At 39.0% G+C, this 19,999-nt stretch overlaps 1 protein-coding gene across 1 annotated transcript in view; it reads left to right on the forward strand.

Annotated features, from left to right (window-relative positions):
- The window catches only part of FRRS1L (ferric chelate reductase 1 like), a 29,134-nt gene extending 9,585 nt beyond the window's left edge, over positions 1-19,549 (forward strand). The window contains exons 2-5 of the mRNA XM_044779085.2: positions 3,225-3,309; positions 5,392-5,530; positions 8,647-8,893; positions 14,007-19,549. Coding sequence (XP_044635020.2) covers positions 3,225-3,309; positions 5,392-5,530; positions 8,647-8,893; positions 14,007-14,179 — 644 coding nt within the window. The 3' untranslated portion in view covers positions 14,180-19,549. The remainder of the gene's footprint in view (positions 1-3,224; positions 3,310-5,391; positions 5,531-8,646; positions 8,894-14,006) is intronic.
- The last annotated feature ends 450 nt before the right edge of the window (positions 19,550-19,999 follow it).

Genomic DNA, 19,999 nt, shown 5'->3' on the forward strand with positions numbered 1-19,999 from the left:
TTGCCAATCTTCCTCTTTTTGCTTAAGAAAGATTGTCCTTGAGCTACCATCTGTGCCAGTCTTCCTATATATTGTATGTGGGATGCCACCTCGGCATGGCTTGATGAGCGGTGTGTAGGTCTGCACCTGGGATCTGAACCTGTGAACCCTGGGCCACCGAAGTAGATCTTGTGATTAAGCAGAACTTAATCACGACACCACTGGGCTGGCCCCATTTAAGGTTTTTTTTTTAACAGGGTGATCAGCCCAGGGAGCTGTCTAAGTAGGTGTTGGGGACTGGAGCAGCAAAAAGGGAGCACAAAGTAATTGCGAGAGGCAGCCACCGCCCCTGGGATTGGGGGAGCAAAAAGAAGGGCTTGAGGTTGTGAGAACCTAGAAGCTCAGACAAGAAACCCCCCACAGCCCATCCTCTGAGAATAAGGGCCCTCTGGCCAGCTGCTGCTGGTTCCTTTGAGTGAGTGATGAGGCTGTTTCTGGGAGTCTAGAAAAAAGCTAGAAACTTGAACCAGCTGCCACTGCAAAGATAGAGTTGCTGAGGACTTGCTTATTGGACAGCAATCAAACAGGAAGGAATGGTCTTCTTTCCCTCCTCCCGCCTCCCAACCTCCCTCCAATGTTTCCTTGGGTGGAACCTAGCCAACTCGCAAAGGAGAAATGTGGTTTGCAGTGTATTCAGCCCATCATGGAGCTGGCTATAGAAGGCTGGGTTATAGCTGAGAGACAAGAGCTCCAATACTGGCACGTGGTCCAAACTTATTTTATGCCAAATAGATCATTTAAATTCAGGGGGAAAATTGTCATATTGCTCTGCTTATATTCTGATGCCCATCCCAACTAGTATACTGAAATTCCTTTCTGGCACTAATGACCTGGAGTTAGCACAGACCCCGCAAGTTAAAGGGCATGGTCCACAGCAAGACTGCCCTCACTTCAGACCAACTGGCTCCAAATCCAGGGGCTACCCACAACCCCCTCAGGTTCTGTAATTCACTAGAGTGTCTCACAGAAGTCAAGAAAGTGCTACACTTACAGTCTTATTATAAAGGATACAGCCAATAGAGACACACAATAGGGCGAGGTCCGGAGGGCTCCGGAAGGCAGAGTTTCATGCCCTCTCCTCATGGGATCAGGGTGTGTCACTCTCCCCAGTGTTATCAGTGTGTTCACCAACCGGGACGCTGCACTGGGCTTCAGTGTCCAGAGTTCTTCTTGGGGTTTCATTACATAGGCACGATTGATTTAACTGAACTCAATTTCCAGCCCTCCACCCCCTTCCTGGAGGTGAGGCTAGCTCAGAGCCCCAAACCTCTAAACAAATGGTTGGTCTTTCTAGTGATCAGCCCCCATCCTGAGCCATCTTATCTCTTAGTATAAACTCAGGTGTGATCCCGAGGAGCTTATGAATAACAAAGACAGTTCTATTGGGAAATTCCAAAGATTTAGAGTCTTGACTCCCAGGAACCAGGGACAAAAATCAATCAAATTCTTTATTAAACAACATCTTACAAAACAAGAGAAAAATGTATTATTTTTAAATGGATGCCCAAATGCGTTTGACAGCACAAGTTCTCATTTGAAGTTTTAGAAGCATATAAGGTAGTAGGAAATCGTGCTAGAAAAGCCCTGAGAAGTAACCCATTTGCCAACATTAATAAACTGGTTTGGTACCTTATAAGTGAGCTTTGTTCCAAACTTTCTCTTACTTGGAGCTTGGAAACCCATTTTTCCTCTAGAGACGATCTTATCCAATGGTTATTAGTTCTCAGTCCAGTTTACAAAATTTAATAGTAATAATCCAACAGTAATAATAACTGGTATTTATTGAGTTGGAAATCTGCTGTATGCCCATGTATTATTCTAGATTCGAGGAAGCAGTAAGGATAATGAAAGAAGATGGGGAGGCTGAATTACAAAAGATTATCTTTTTCAGTCATCTGTAGAATCTTATAACGTAGTCAGTCATTCCTGGATAAATATTCTGAGCAAAAAGGGCCTCAGCATTGTGATGAGAAATGAGGAAGAACATATATGAAGATGCTTTATATAGTTTGCAGCATTGAGCAGTTGTTCAATAAATATTAAGAGAAAATCAACTCATCCAAGGCAGGACTCAATCTACAGTACCAATGTGGATTTAGGACTTAGCAAAAAACTCGAAAAAGTAATGCATTTGGCCCAATTACTTAAAAGGTGGTGAAAAGATAGGACTGTATTTTAGCATATGATCAAGATCTAAGGCAGGAGATGTGAATAGTCCAGAGTGCACAGATGTGTGCCAGGAAAGCGTGGCCTGGTGGCTTTTTTTTTTTAATATAATCTAATGGAACAAAGTAAACAGGACCTCATTTAAAAAACATTGCAAATCACAAAGAAAAGACTTCAAAATAATGAGAAAAGAAAAACTAATAATTTTTAAAGTTGATATTGACATTGTCTTATATCTATGGGTGATTTTATTTATTCATTTGATGATCATTTATTCAGTGTCCAGTGCCAAGCACTATGCTGGGCAGAGAATACAAGATGAATCACACGTGGTTCCTGTGTGCATGGTGTAAGCCTAAGAGAAAAGTATTTCTGTCACAAACTGGAAGCGTAATGCAGTCTTACCCTTCAGTGTACGGTTTAATGCATTATGATGTTAACTAATCTTACAAGAAACATACACAGCCGTTAGAAACGATGTGTTTAAAGAATTTAGTGAGATATGAAAATGTTCTATACAGCTTCATGAAAAGTGGAAGTTCAGGGAAATGAAAAAGTCCTATTGTTGTGTATAGATATGGAAAACCTCTACTATCAAATATATAAATGTTCTGTTGTTAATTCTTTTCTCTTAGAGCATGCATATTGCATTAAAACTGTGATTTTAAGACTCCCAGGGGACAGTGATGAGCCAGTGATTATGTGAAACGAGGCCACCTCTCAGTGCCTCAGGTTCCTTGTCTGTAAAATGAGGAAAAAGTCACATATTCTCAGTTACCTTGTAAAACTGGGTTCAAAGGTGTGTACCCTGCACCCTCCCCTCATGAAGAGGGTGGTTAGGCTGAAACGAGCCCTTTTCTGAACATTTCTAGATGTGTGTGATAGAAAGTGGTCAACACAGTAAAAAGAAAAATTTCTCACGTGTGTGATAAAGAATGGTCAACATAGTAAAAAGAAAAATTTCTCATAGGAAACGTTGTTGCTGGGTTTTCTAACCATTATTTATTTTCCCCGCCTAGGTTACCCTTTCCCTACTGCTCCTCCTGTGGATCCGTTTGCCAGAATCAAAGTGGATGACTGTGGAAAAACAAAAGGATGCTTTAGGTTGGTAGATCTGCGGGTTGGATAACGTTAAGGTGAAGTCATTGATTACTTCTCAAGGTAGCATTTAAATTGCATGCAGTTCATTCTAATCAGGGGTCTGTACCCCTTCATGACTTCAGCAGAGAGATGACTTGTTTGTAATAGCTGCCCCAGTGTTCAGACTTAAAGGCCTTAAGCTCTAGCACGCCCCTTGGCACCGGAACATTCTTCCCTGGTTCTTCATTTATGACTGACCGCCATTGGCCCAGGTGCCTACTCCTAACCAGCGGGCCATATAAAGATGAATCACGTGACACAGACTGCGTCTGTGCTTATTTAGCAGGGGCTGTGGGCGGGACAGGCCGTGATGGACATGTCTAAGACCCAATTCCTTTTCAAGTAAATAGTCGTGACTTATGGATATCTGTGTGATACTAACTACGTAGACATTAAGCATTGATTATGGTAGCTAGCTTGTTAGCTCAGGTGTAGGGAGCCCCTGCATGATTATGAGCACTATTCTATCAAGACTTGATGGGCTGGAGCTAGAAAACAGTTGTGTAGACAGTGAGCCTCCCCTCTAGACAGCTCTGCTCTGTTGGGAAAGCCTCCTTATCTTTGAATCCTTTATTTCCTGAAACAAATTGTCCTTGAGTAAAGACTTGGATGGTCACTGCGCTGAAAGTTCTGAGGGTTTTTTTTTTTTGATTCAGTGCTCAAGGTCTGAGAAAAAAATGAATACAGGGGTTTTGAGTTTTCTTTGGATTACAAGGGTATTTCTAAGGAATTTTTTAAAAATCTAATAATACTATTATTGAGGAAGATGGCCAGCAGTGTATAATTCTGGTGATTGGGGATGTTTTTGAGAAAGGAAGGAATTTTAGTAGCCTGTTGACTCAGGGTGTCTTGTTTTCTGGCCCAGTCACTCCTCTTCTAGCTTTCTTTACTCCTTTTCAACTTTTTCAACTTTTTGACCCCAATTCCATGTTTATTCTTGGCTGCTCAGGGTATCTACCAGCATAGCAGCTCATTCCTTGCCTCCCGCCTCAGTCAATACTTAGCAGCCTTGTGTCTTGTTCTTTCAGGTACCTTCCATCTGACCTTAGATTGTCTCACCTGTTGCTAGAATGTTCTGTCATTCTGAAAATGATGTAAAACAGTCTTCCTCAAACTAGAGCTTGCCGATTCTTAAAGGATCCGCAAGTCCTTTGTAAGAAAATTTAAATTTGTGTTTTCATTTCAATGATGCTCCTTAAAAAGATTGATGTATGCGTAATCTGATTATCTGGATAACCACCTTATACTGCTCTGTACTTTAGTGTCTGAATTTGTAATTGCATTGGCCCCAAGTAGTAGAACAAAGGCGAATTTTATAAGTAAATGATGCATTCATGTTCAGTGAATACCAGATGAGGTATTCATTTGGTGCATTGTATGTATCAGGGTTTTGCAGCAGTTCAAGTGGATAAAAGTGGAGGAGAGTGGAGTCATGTTTAGTCTAAGAACACGCTCAATCAAAAGACCTTGTATGGTATAGTCACAGCACATGCAGGTAAACAAATTTACTTTCAGTAAAACAATATCATCCATCACATGAGCTGTGAAGTTAAATGTTCCTGGTTTTGTAGTTTAATTTATCTTTAATTTGTAAATTTTTGTGAGTTTACTTGTATGAAAATTTGTCAGTAAAAAGAATTGGCATACATGTAATTAACAAAAACAATTTAAATTATAACTCAGAGAATTTTTTGCTGCCAAAAGGGATTCAGAAATAATTCAGTAATAACTGATATTTGAGAAACTTGTATGTAATATAGAGAACACTGGCTGGGAGCCGAGGCCCGGATTCAAATCCTCTTGCAGCTACGGACTCACTCTGCCAGCGCCTTCTCAGCTCTGGACCTCAGTTCATGTGTAAACAGGAGCAGATCATCTCCAGGGTCTCTCCTGAGTGCAACCGTGGTCTTGAGATCCCAGGTAGCAAAGATCTCATTTATTTTAATAATATTGCTTATTGTCCTGCCCGATACAGAGATGCTCTCTTAAAGTATGTTGAATAAGTAGCTGAAGAAGCAATAATGTCTGTCTTGATATGTCCTGTAGATATGGCAAACCAGGCTGTAATGCAGAGACCTGTGACTACTTCCTTAGCTACCGGATGATAGGGGCCGATGTGGAATTTGAGCTGAGCGCAGACACCGATGGCTGGGTAGCAGTCGGATTCTCTTCCGACAAGAAAATGGTAAGACGCAAATCATGCGAGAAGCTGATTTTTCTCTTTAATTCGCTGTGCTGTTTTAGAGTTTAGAGAATGGGCGTGGGTATGTTTCCCTAAGCTACCATGCCGCTTTTAAATGTGAGAAGTGAATTTCTGGCGTTTGATCTTCTTTTTCAAAACAATGCAAAGATATGGATCAAAGCAGTATAACAATTATGTTAGTTATGGCTCTCTGATTGCAGGTTAAAAAAAAAAAATTCCAGCTAGCTTCAATGGAGAAGGAAGGGTTGGTTATGAGAAAACCAAGTGTCTCGTGGTCCCTATATTCAGTAGTTGTTTCCACAGTGATGCTGCAAGAAGAGCCTCTAAAACTCCATGGCTTATGGCAGTAGGCGTTCATTTCTCACTCACATGTGTGGCTTGGCTGAGGCTCAGCTGGGCTTGGCTCCAGTCCATGGGTTGGATTCAGGTTTTCTGTAATCATTCTGGAACCAGCAGCTACCAAGGCATGTTCTTTTCATGGCAGAGGCAGAAGTACAAGAGCCATCTAAGCTTATTTCAAACCTCTGCTCACATTCCCCCTGCTAACATTCCATTCCATTGCCCAAAGTCAGTAAGCCAGACAAGCTCAGAACGAAGAGGCAGGGAAGTACACCCCACCACCACCACCACCTAAGGGGCTCTGTGAAGGTGTGGATGGGTCCAACGATTCAGTCTTCCACAGTACACCGGAGCACGAACACATCTAGACTTTAGAAGGGACCGTGACCAAGAACAAGCGCGGCATCAGGAACCCAGGCAGCTGGCCATCTCTTACTTCTGCTTCTCTCTGTGCTTCTGCTGCATTCTTTCCTCTTTTCTCTGTAGCCCCATCATTTGCCACTTCACTGTGCCAGGATGCTTCCCAAACAGCCAGACTTTCTCAGGCCTCCGTACCTTTGCACATACTGCTGCTCTGTCTAGAGCACCCTTCTTCTCTTCACCTGGCCTGTTTTGAGGCTCTTGCAATAAGAGGAGGGCAGCTCAGAGCAAGGTTACAGCAGTAGGAGTGGGGAGAAGTGCTCAGACTTCGGATATGTTTTGAAGGTAACACTAACAGACTTCACTAGTGGGTTGGACTTGGGTTGTGGGTGAGTAGTAAGAAGAGACTGGGGGATCGAGCTAAGCAGCCAAAGCTCCAGTGGCTTAGTTCGTGGAGAGGTCACCAGAAGAGTGAGCTTTCACGAATTCCCAGTCCAGGCAGCAAGAAGATGGGTCCAGCTGGTAAGACTGCATGGGTGTGAATCTGCGTCACTTACCTCCAACTGTAGGGCCAGGAGGAGAAACTGCAGGTGTGTAGCATCCCAGAAGCTGGCTTGCAATGCAGTTGCCCATTTCCTTCCCTGGAATGCATTTGCATCCCTCATGCAGCTGTGAAGATGAGGGGCTCAGAGGAGAGAGGTTGAGTGAGGAGCGTCCAAATTTGGTTTGACATTTTCCTATCGAAAGGCCGTCAAAATATAGGTCTCTCTTTTCTGCTCCTATTATTTCCAGAAGAAGTACAGATTAAAATTTTTTCAGAACCTGATGCATAGGGAAAGCAAATGGAACCCCTTTTAAATAGCCTTTAACTTTTTTTGAAATGATGCATTGTTGTTGTTGTTTTTAATTAGGCTTTATTTTTTAGAGCAGTTTTAGGTTCACAGCAAAATTGAGTAGAAAATACAGAAAATTTCCATACATCCCCTAACCCCACACACACATAGCCTCCCCCATTATCAGCATCTCATAGAGAGTGGTACATTTGCTACTGATGAACGCCTTTAACTTTTTTGACTTGTTTTGAAAAAATTTTAAACCTGCAGACAAGGTGTAAGGATAGCACAGTGAACTCCTGTATATGTGTTTCACCTAGATTCACCAAAGAACTCTTTTTATTGTGGCAAAATGTATGCAACATAAAGTTTACCATTTTAGGGGCTGGCCCCGTGGCCGAGTGGTTAAGTTCGCGCGCTCCGCTGCAGGTGGCCCAGTGTTTCGTTGGTTCGAATCCTGGGCGCGGACATGGCACTGCTCATCAAACCACGCTGAGGCAGCGTCCCACATGCACAACTAGAAAGACCCACAACGAAGAATATACATCTATGTACCGGGGGGCTTTGGGGAGAAAAAGGAAAAAATAAAATCTTCAAAAAAAAAAAGTTTACCATTTTAACCATTTTAAAGTGTATAATTTTGTGGCATCAATTGCATTCACAGTGTGCAACCATCACCACCATCTAGTTCCAGAACTTTTTCACAAACACTAACGTTTTGCCACACTTGCTTTCTCTCTCTACCACTGTTGCTGCTGCTGCTGACACTACTACTCTGAGTGCTATTACTTATTACTATTTTTATTATATTCTGGAAACCTTGGAGATTAAATGAAAGATATCAGGACCCTTTGACACTAAATGTTTAAGTGGGTGTGTCTTAAAATCAAGGACATTCTCTGTCCTTATACAATTTATTAAAGTCAGGAAATTTAACATAGATACAATAGTATTAGCAAATATACTGTCCATTTTCAAATGTTGCCAGTTGTCCAAATACTGTCTTTTATAGAGATTTTTATTCTATGACCCAGGATTCTGTCTAGGAGCACCATTAGTTGTCAGGTGTCTACAGTCTTCCTTATTTTGAAATAGTTGCTTAGCCTTTTTCTTTTTTTTTTCCTCTTACATGACATTGACCCTTTTGAAGATTACAGGCCAGTTTTTTTGTAGAATGACCTTCAATTTGGGTTTGTCTGATTGTTTCCTTATGATTAGGTTTGTTGTTGTGTTTTTGGCAGGAATTCTAGGTGGCTGCTGGCATAGTCTTCTCTGAACATCACATCAGGAGACGCTTGATGTCAGCTATTGTGACGCTAACTTTGATCATTTGGTTAAAGTAGCATTTAAAATATGGCATTTTAAATAATTAAAATATTTAATTTATATATTAAATATATATTTAAATATTAAATAACTTTTTAATGGCATTTAAAATAATTCTTTGGGTGGGATTTCAAATTACAGAGGTAATGGAATGTATGTTTCTGAGTGAAATTTCTTTGTAGCAGAAAAGTTTGCAGAAGACGCACCTTTGACATTTTTCTTCATCATTTTTCATGTTAGGGTGGTGACGATGTCATGGCCTGCGTCCACGATGACAATGGCAGGGTCCGCATACAGCACTTCTATAATGTAGGCCAGTGGGCAAAAGAGATTCAGAGAAATCCTGCCAGAGATGAAGAAGGAGTTTTTGAGAACAATCGGGTCACCTGCAGATTTAAACGCCCGGTCAACGTTCCCAGAGATGAAACAATTGTTGATCTGCATTTGAGTTGGTATTATCTCTTTGCTTGGGGTCCAGCCATTCAGGGTAAGCTGACCTTTTGGCATCTAGATTAAACATCAGACACCGTGTGCTTGTGTTCATTATTTATTGGGCAAGAGAGTGAGTGATAAGCACTTCAGATAATATAAAAGAATAAGGAGATATGATCCTGCCTTCAGAAGGTTATGATAGACTTATTGTACACGCAGACATACAAAGGGACAGGTTATACACATGCATGGCTAGATCAGTACAAGATTGTATGTGATGAGCTGTGTGCTTAATGGAACAGATCGTATTTCTGCCGTATGTGGGGTATGGGCTCTAATTCTCACAACGTTCTCATTTACTCCTCACCCACCCTTGAGAGTTATAGGAGTTGTCATCCTCATTTTAGAGAGATTAAGGAACATGTCAAGGCTATACAACTAATTAATGGAAGAACTAAAATTCAGTCCTAGATCTGTCTGACTCCAAAGTCCGTGAGTACTCCTAACTCCTATGCTCTAAATATAAAAATACTCAGCAGGAAAGGTCTTCTGGAGACTTCCCTGGAGATTGATGCCAAGCGTGTCATTAGTGCTCACTTTATGACTATTCTGGTGGTTCACAAATCTACCAAATTGTCCTACAGTTTAGCCCATCACTCCTCAGATTTTAGCATGTGTAGGAATTGCCTGGCTACATTGTTCAAGTGAGGTTTTCAGTGGATCTGGGCTGAGGTCTGAGATTCTGCGTGTCTAACAAGCTGCCCAGTGACCCTGGTCCATTGATGACCTCATTTTGGGTGTCAAGGCTCTTCAGCGTTTCCCTAATACCTGAGGATATCATGAGACCTTTTAGAGGCCACTAAAATCAAGTTACACTCTGTCTTCACCATCCTCCTGGTTGATCAGTCTAAGGGCCTGGCCAAGGATGGAAGTGAGTTGTTTGCAGTCCTTGTATGAAAATTTGTTCTGGCTCCTGGGAACTGCATCTTTCTTTATTCTGTGCTCATCAACTCTCTGTTGCCTAATGTTTCTGTTGTTTTTTTTCCTTCAAATTGCTTCCATTGATCGGTCTGGAGATTTCATACCTTTTTTTGCCTGTTTCTGATTGGGAAACCATTTGGATGCCTCCAGATTTGCGACACCTTTCCCACTTGCTTATTTCCCAGGTTGCCAACAATGGATCTGCAATTGTATCTTCAAGTACTTTCAGTACCCTGGGAAATAAATTATACCTCAGGCTGGAGAAATAAACTTTTTTTTGTAAGGCAGAATTTAAATTTTTTTTGTGGAAGTATAATTGACGTATAACATTAAAGTCGTGTCCCACATAATGACGTTTCAGTCAACAATGGACCGCATATATGACGGTCCCATAAGATTAGCACCATATAGCCTAGGTGTGTTCTAGGTTATACCATCTAGGTTTGTGTAAGTGCGCTCTATGATGTTCACGCAACAATGAAATCACCTAACCAATGCATTTCTTAGAACATCCCTGCTGTTAAGCGACACATAATTGTATATTAGTTTCAGGTGTAGAAGGTAGTGATTTGATATTTGTATACATTGCAAAATGATCACCACAATAAGTCTAGTTACCATCTGTCACCATACAGAGTTACAAATGTTTTTTTCTTGTGAAGAGAACTTTCAAGATCTACTCTCTTAGCAACTTTCAAATATGCAATACAATATTATTGACTATAGTTACTATGCTATACATTACATTCCCATGACTTACTTATTTTATAACTGGAAATTTGTACCTCTTGATCCCTTTCACTCTTTTTGCCCACTCTCCAACCTCCCTCATCTCTAGCAACCATCAATCTGTTCTCTGTATCTATGAGTTTTGTTTTGTTCATTTGTTTTGTTTTTTATATTCCACATATAAAGGAGATCATACAGTATTTGTCTTTCTCTGTCTGACTTATTTCACTTAGCGTGATACCCTCGAGTCCATCCATGTTGTCACAAATAGCAAGATTTTATTCTTTTTTATGGCTGAGTAGTATTCCATATTATATATATGATATATATGCATAATATATATGGATATATATATAATATGGATACCATGTCTAATATACCACATATAATATATATATACCATGTCTTCTTATGCTTTTATATATAGAAAACCCTAAAGACTCCACCAAACGACTGTTAGAACTAATAAATAAATTCAGTAAAGTTTCAGGGTAAAAAATCAATATACAAAAATCTGTTGCATTTTTTACACTAACAATGAACTATCAAAGAAATTAAGAAGACAGTCACTTTTACAATTGCATCAAAAAGAATAAAATACCTAGGAATAAATGTAACCAAGGAGGTGAAAGACCTGTACACTGAAAACTATAAGATATTGATGAAAGAAATTGGTGAAGACACAAATAAATGGAAAGATATTTTATGCTCATGGATTGGAGGAAGTGATATTGTTAACATGTCCATGTTACTCAAAGCAATCTACAGATTCAATGCAACCCCTATCAAAATTACAATGGCATTGAACAAGCAATCCTAAAATTTGTGTGGAACTGCAAAAGACCCAAAATGGCCAAAACAGTCTTGGGAAAGAACAAAGCTGGAGGCATCATGCTCCCTGATTTCAAACTATGTTACAAAGCTATAGTAATCAAAACAGTATGATATTGGCATAAAAACAGACGTGTAGATCAGTGAAACAGAATAAAAAGCCCAGAAATAAACTGATGCATATAAGGTCATTTAATTTATGACGAAGACAGGAATATACAATGGGGAATGGACAGTCTCTTCAATAAATGGTGTTGGGAAAACTGGACGGCCACATGCAAAAGAATGAACCTGCTCCACTCTCTTTCATCATACACAAAATCAACTCAAAATGGATTAAAGACTTGAATGTAAGACCTGAAATCATAAAACTCCTAGAAGAAAACATAGGCAGTAAGCTCCTTGGCATTGGTCTTAGTGATCATTTTTTTGGACCTGAGTCCGAAGGTAAGGGCAACAAAAACAAAAATGGGACTACATCAAACTAAAAAGCTTCTGTACAGCGAAGGAAATCATCAACACAATGAAAAGGCAACCTACTGAATAGGAGAAGATATCTGCAAATCATATATCCGATAAGGTGTTAATATCCAAAATATATAAAGAACTCATGCAACTCAATAATGAAAAAAAATCCAATTAAAAAATGGGCAGAGGATCTGAATAGACATTTTACCCAAGAAGACATACAGATGGGCAACAGACATGAAAAGATGCTCAGTATCACTAATCATCAGGGAAATGCAGATCAAAACCACGATGAGATATCACCTCACACCTGTCAGAATGGCTATTATCAAAAAGATAAGAAAGAACAATTGTTGGCAAGGATGTGGAGAAAAGGAAACCCTTGTCTGTTGGTGGGAATGTAAGTTGGTGCAGCCACTATGGAAAACTGTATGGTGGTTCCTCAAAAAATTAAAAATAGAGCTTTACCATATGATCCAGCAATTCTACTTCTACTTGTTTATCTGAAGAAAATACTACTTTGAAAAGAAATATGCACCCCTATGTTCATAGCAGCATTATTTACAATAGCCAAGATATGGAAACAACCTCAGTGTCCGTCGATGGATAAATAGATGAACTCATTGTACTTGAAGGAATTTGGAGTCTAAAACTTTGGGTTTGAGTGTTGGTTCTGCCCCTTGGTAGCTATATCTAGCCTTTATCTAAATTCTGAGCTCCAATTTCTATATATCTAAAATGGGGGTAATAATAATACCAACTTCATAGGGTTATTGTAAGGATTAAATGCAAACAAGCATTGAAATTGCTTTACAAGTTGGAAAGTGCTGTACATCAGAAGGTCATCTTCTTAGATATAGGGCATAATAGGCTAACATTACCAGCCCTCCCCGAGTCTGATCCCACTTTGCCTGATAAGCCCTCAGGACTTCTGTTGTTCTGCTCACTATCTCCAAAGAAAACAGGCACATTCCTACCCCATATACAGGCTCGTACTTTTCCTGTTTCTTGAACACTGCTCTAATGCCTCTCTATTGATCAAATCCTCTCCATCCTCTTAAAGTCTCTCAAAGGGGATAAACTTTGAGCTAATGCTTGAAGGAGGGTATGGAATTAGATTTCCCTCAAGGGAGGCATGAAATGGAGGTGCATAGCTCAGCCTAGGAGTTCATGTACATGATCAATGAGCGAGGTTAGGTAGGAGAGGTAAGTGGCATCTGTTGAGAGAAAAACTGAGTGTCAACCTGAGAGTTTGTTTTGTGCTAATAGGAGCCAGCATGTCCACTGGAGCAGGGCCTTGACATGTCAAGTTCGGCCTGACTTCCCCAGCAGATGGTACCCTAAAAATCCTCACTCAGAGCCCTATTTCCAAGGACAACTTTGCTCTGAACTTATATGCCTTAGTCTCCCTAACCCAAGTTTCATATGGATTATTCAGAAGGTCAGGCACTTCTAATCAACTTCAGCTTATTAACCATCCTTTACACATAGCCTTTCCCTCTTTCCTAACCAGGTCAAAAAGTTTCCTGTCCGAAGACTTGTTTGGTATCTTAATCCTCCTACCTTCTGTATTATTGCACACCACTCAGCCAAACAGACATACTGACACACATAACACACTATACCCTCTCTGGACTGGCCTGGGCAGCACTACCACTTTAAGTGCCAGAGACAATGAAAGAGGCTTCTGTAAGGGAGTCTAGTGTGGTCAGGAGTTGTCAATGATCCATGTATAAAAGATATATTTGAGGGAAAAAAATGAGTAGCTCTTGCTCTTCAAAATCAAAATACAGTTTTACATTTGGTATCAATAAGATAAAACTCATTAGAGACCTTAAAAGTAGGCCTTTATACAATACTAAGGAGAAATCTTAAAACTGTGCCATGGAAAGACCACTAGCATTGTTCTGGTAGAGGGTGTGCAGATTCATGAGAACCAGTCTTTTTGGATAAATTTAGCTAATTTTTGTGTTCTTCATTATATGTACAAATATAGAGAATGCTGATGATAATTCTAATATCTGGTTCCCGGTCTTGATAATCATTGCTTATGTATTCAACACTAGAGACTTTTGTTTAGTTTTTCTGTTGTTTGCATATATCATTTTAAATCTGTGCCCTTTCTCGATTGCCCCTTCCTTTTCCTTTCTTTCTTCAAGGCTCTATCACCCGCCATGATATAGACTCTCCACCGACTTCAGAGCGTGTTGTCAGTATTTACAAGTATGAAGATATTTTTATGCCCTCAGCTGCCTATCAGACCTTCTCTTCTCCGTTTTGTTTGCTTCTCATTGTTGCCCTGACCTTCTACCTATTGATGGGAACCCCTTAACCACAGCTGCAAAGCCAACAGAGTAAATGGATTAGGAAATCTTTAGTGTAAATATATTTTTAAAGAATATGCAGGATAATTTTAGCTTCTGTTATTTAAAAAAGACTCATCTGATTTCAGCTTTTTGGAAGAAAGAGCAAACTTCTTTTCTAATCAAAGAGGATTGTTTAATAATGACCCCACACTTTTGGAAAGTACTTAAAACTTTTCTAAGCACTTTCAAATATGTTTTCTTATTTGAGCTTCGTAACATCTCTGAGTTGACTTGATGAAAATTATTATTGCCATCTTACCGAATGGGATTTGAGACCCAGGAAGGCTGCCTTTTTATGGCCCACATGCCATGTAGCTTTGGCTACTTGGTCAGATAACACATAGCGAGGTAGAGAAAGCTAGGCATAGAAACCATGTCTCTAAACAACCTTTACTCTTCCAATTACAGTTCAACAGACTTACTTGGAGTATTACTAAAGAGAACTTCACTGGATGGCCTTAGTTCACGGTCAGCCTTTTAGGCAGAAGAACTTTGAAATTTCCATAAAGCATAAATGCTTTCGGATAATTACATAGCTGATGGGGAGAATGGGGGAGATTACAATGGTATTAAAATGATTCATATTTATTTGAAATTTCTTCTCAATTAGTGAGTAGCTGCAAGAAAACGTTTTTATTGCTGTTTGGAACAGTTAGAAATGGAATTGTGAGTGTTCCTGAAAATGTAAAAGGATATTAATAACAAAAAATATGGGCATCTTTAGCAGTTAGAATTTAGACTCTTCTACCACTGTATTTTATATATTAAGGTACTTATCTGTGTTTATAATTCATTCTGTTGTCAGAGTTGGTATACATTGAGTAGAATTAAATATGTAATCACCTTAATAAAATCACCTTAATAAAAATTTATGGCATTTTGATAATAAATCAACATTTTGAGGGGTTGTGGAGATTTAGAGTAGAAACTTTTTAAAGATGAGTTTTTTTTCTTTTTAATTAGAAAATGGGAAATGACCCATAAAGCGAATTCACCTAGAATGTCCATTCAAAGTGTTCAGACTTGTAAATTGGACTGGCAGTCAGCATAATTATAATAATGCCTTGACTTAACGCATTTTCTTTTTTTCAAAGGAACCCAAATGTTCCTTTGTTCCACATGTCTGTGTTAACAGCCCATTTAGAGAAAAAGAGCCTATGAGCGTACACTGCTGAGGCATTTCCTTTGTGGAGTTCTGGAGTCCTCTGGCTTGCCCCCCAACCCTCATTGCTTTAAAGCTGACTCCAGCTTTGTGGGTTTTGTGATTAAACAACACTGCAGACTCTGATTTCTGATGCCATCCTCGGAATTCATGTCAGTGGTGAACGTCTGCCGGTGGGGAGAGCTTTCACATTCTTCTGGAATTGAATGAAAATAAGGAAAACATCAGGATTCTGTGACATTGCACAGTTTACCAAACTCTTCCGAGGACGTAGGAGAAATAATCCTTATTGCAGATGGGGAGAGATTAAATAACATCAAGTGAGCAACGGAACAGGGTAAGATTCAAATTCAAGACATCTGGTGGTGGCCCCACCTGACTACCGTCGCTTCCCCTAACCGAGTCCTCCTGTCATGGCTAAGGATGGCCTGTGTATCACCTTCTAAGTTATAGCGGTTGTTTAGTAGTGAGGATCCTGAGTATACAGGTGCCCACGTTGTAAATAAGAAAGCAAATATTTTTATATTTCACTCTCTTATTTGTATCATATTTCAGCTATAAATAGATTAAAACTAAAGAGCAACTTGGCTAGTCTCTGTAGCAGGCAGGGAAGGAATAACTTAATGGATTGTCCTTCTGCTTACATTTCAAGTCAAGCTAATTATTTCACAAATTGTTTTCCTACTTTGATGACCAGTTTTGTGTATTTGTGCTTAGAACTTTCTAGGACTTCTCATTGCCATTAGGGTAAAATGCAAACCATTTGATTACCTCCAATATCCTCTTTGCCACCACTCCTCGCTTGCTATGTCCCAGCAAAACTGAACTGCTCTGAGTTCTTCAGACCTGCTTTCTCACCTCTCAGGATGTTCCCTGGGCCCAAACATTCTCCACTTCCTGTGCTTGCTGAACTCCAACTCATCTTTCAGGTCACAGCTTAAATATTCCTTCCTCCAATTCCTGGACTAGGTAGGGTTAGTTTCCCACCAATTGCTCCCATAGAACACTGGGCTTCCCAATCATATTACTCATCACTCTTTATTGTAGTTGCTGGCTTGTCCTCCCTGCTAACTCCCTAATGCAGGGACCATTTCTTGTTACTTGTCATTGTAGCAGACACTACTACATAGTACGGACTCGGCAAACATTTGTCGAATAGATAAATAAATGAAACTATGCTTGTATGGCAAGTTCATTTGGTTCAGAAACCTTGTATTTCATGAACATTGCCTGACTGGCTAACGTTTTTATTTTCTTCCATCTGTGATCAAACGATTCCGTTAACAAACACCTAACTTTGTCTTGAAACACAAATAGAAAGATTGTTAGTAACAATGCTGCTTTGCCCCGCAGTGCACCTTAATTGACATTTTTAACAATAATCATTATTCAGAAATAAGAATTCACAGATCAGGGATGCAGAACAGCATTTGACCATCATCTTAGAGAATCTTCAATTTATAGACATTCTGAAATGAAAACTCTGTACTTCAATTTCATTCATTCTTACCTAATATAAGAGAATAAACTTCTGTTTTATCTCTTTATTCCCATTTTCTGACATAGTACTTGTCACAGGGGAGATGCCTCACCAATATTTTTTGTAAAATGCCTAAATTGAGTAATGATGCTAGCTAAATATATCTGGTGCTGTTCTAAGCACTTTACAGGGATTTATTCATTTAATCCTCACAACAACCAGAGGAAGTAGATTCTGTTATTAATCCCATTTAACAGATGAAGAAATTGAGGCTAGTCATTTGGCATACATTACCAGTGCTGGCAAGGACGTTAGAGACCATTTCATGGGCTAATTTTACAAAGGGGCAGCAGAGGAGGCCTGGGGAGGTGACGTGATTTCCTCCACATTCATGCCTTTATGCACACTCATTAAACGGTTTGTTAAATGGAACCCACCATCTACATTCAACTTAGACAGGTGCTTTTTTCCCCCTTTACTACTTCACAATGACCAGGAGGACTTTTTATAGTTGTATTTGGGGAAAGAGGTACATTTTACTTTCTATGAACTTTCTTCTCTTCTTAAAAACGTTTAAATTCTTTACCAGTCATTTTAGTGCTTTTAATAGTTTTTTGTTTTTTTGTTTTGTTTTTGTTTTCAGTAATACACAGATTGGACAAGACTAGAAGAATGTATTTGTCTTAGTTAATTTTTAGCAGTGACTTCCCTAAAGCCCAGGTCTTCTAACTTGGAGCCCAATGCCCTTCTATTGCTCCCTTGTAATCTCAAAGATGAATTTATGAACACAATTTCAGACAAAATGCAGGAGCCATATTTAATTATCTTGAGATGGCTTTTGTCATTAAGGAAATCAGAAAGTTTGGACAACTCATGGATGGATTTCCATCCCAGATGGTTTTTACTATATTTCTGTAATTAAGTTTACTGTCTATATTCAGGATTTTGTGCTTAAGAGATATTACCACTGAGGTGTGTTATTCTTCACTCTAGCCTAGGGGTCAACAAACTTTTTCTCTAAAGGGCCAGCTGGTAAATATTTTAGGCTTTGCGATCTCTGTTTGAGCTGTTCAACTCTGTCACAGTAAAGTCAGAGCTGGGTAAGCAGCAGTTTCATTTTACCTAAGCTGTGGCAATCATGAGGGACATTTACTATTGAATTGCTTTTCATGGTGGGGATTACAATGTTTCAGAGTAATTTATTTCCCTGTAGACATTTAAAAAATGTAGACTTTTTAAAAACTGTTATCAAAATCTGTTTCACCTACTGGAGTGTTTTACACCTGTTACTATAGTATCTACCTTGTGTATCATAATGAAAAATGTTTGAGAACCACTGCAATAGGCCAAATGCTGAGATGTGTATACTTTGTTGTATATAATTGTATTGTATATCCTTGTTCTCTAAACAGAACTGGTTATGTTTAGTGAACAGTTTGATTATTATCAGTGTGTTTGTATATATTTGTATATACATGACAAGGTATGTGTGTTTTTATACACAAATGCCTATGTATACGTACCATGACCATCTGAGGGTCTTTGTCAGGATTGTTTCTGTTTCTGATCTCTTGAATGCTTTAAAACCCAAGAGATAAAACATATGTGTATTACAGGCAAAACTACCCTTGAGTTTATAGTAATTTAGTTTGTAGAAAGGATTCCTGGATCCTTTAATAAGATTTGCCTCCTCCACTCAACATTATATGAATTGTGAAGAATGTATAAAGTATCATTGTTGAGTTTGACTTTTCTATACTGTTAGTTAAGAAACTAAGACTAGTGTTAACTGAGTAAATGGCATGTTGATGCAACCTATCCCTGTTTTGTATTTAATTAGATTCCTTATTCAGTTATTCAATTATTTAATTTCAAGTCAGACTTGTTTTTATATTTAACAAGTGACTTAAGTTATAAGTTCTTTTCACAAAAATAATGGCTATGCTAATGTGATTTTAAATATGTCTGGGGACTGAAAAATTGAAGTGAATCATCAAGCTCTTTGGGATTTTTCACTTAAAATAGACTGATGCTTGACTGCTTTCAGTTTTCCACCTGGATATTTGCTAATAGGCGAATAGCTGTTCAGTTCCATCTTCTGGAGAGTAAGCAATACCCTAGGGTTACGGGGTGCTGGTGGCTGTGGCATTCACCCAGGTCACGAGGGCGGTAACCATTTCATCACATACAATGTGCTGGCCCCCTGGAAGATGAATGCAGCTTCTCCACATGCCTTAGTCCCACAGACACACACACATGCTGGGACAATCTGGCTCCAGGAGTATTAATATACTTTTTTGAGACTGTCTACAAAATACATTTTGTAAAAACAATGCCTTTAAATAGACATTGATGGGTTATATTTCTTTTATAATAATTGTGTACCTAATGTTCAATTGTGATTGATTTTGAAATTTATGTATATTTATAAGCCTGTCCTATGTGAATTTTTACTCTGTGTGGTACCTTACTAATAAGGACATGGATTTCTATTTACATAAAGTGATTGTAGCAATATTCCTAGATGCTCCTAAACAATTGTTCTGTTTATTTGCCATCACAAATACTTTTATGTTTAGAGGATTATGTTATAGTTAGAATATATTAACTAGATTTAAACTTTAAAATATACATTCTCAACATGGTTTGGAATTCTTCCTCTTGACGTAATTAAAGTTAGTTTATAATTCCTTACTGTTTTGCTCTGGTGCATTTTTGGTTTTGTTTGTTTTACATCCTTGCATTAGTAAAGTCTCCCTGGGTCTGTAGACATTGGAGAAGATGACAGCCTGTCTTGTTTGACAAGGAGGAAAATCACGTTGCAGTCGTTGGGTAAAAATCCTTGTAGACAAACAATTTGCAAAATAAACCTGTATTTCCAGCTTCAGCTTAATACCTTTATCAAATGGTAAATGGAAGCCTATAGTCCCACTTAAAGTGTATTAGCTGGTGAATAGTGCGTAACTAGCTCTAAGAATGTCAATTATGAGCTTATTGGTAACTAAATCATATTATGTGTTAAGAATAGTTGAAGTTTAGTTGTAGAGTTTTATGAATCATCAGGGAGCAATGGAAGCTGCAGCAGGTAGTAACTGAGCTGCATGTCCTGCCGGGGCTAGGTTGAGAAACTCAAGGAATGGCATG

This window comes from Equus asinus, chromosome 10 (assembly GCF_041296235.1).
Source record: "Equus asinus isolate D_3611 breed Donkey chromosome 10, EquAss-T2T_v2, whole genome shotgun sequence".
In the NCBI taxonomy this organism is placed as follows: domain Eukaryota; kingdom Metazoa; phylum Chordata; class Mammalia; order Perissodactyla; family Equidae; genus Equus; species Equus asinus.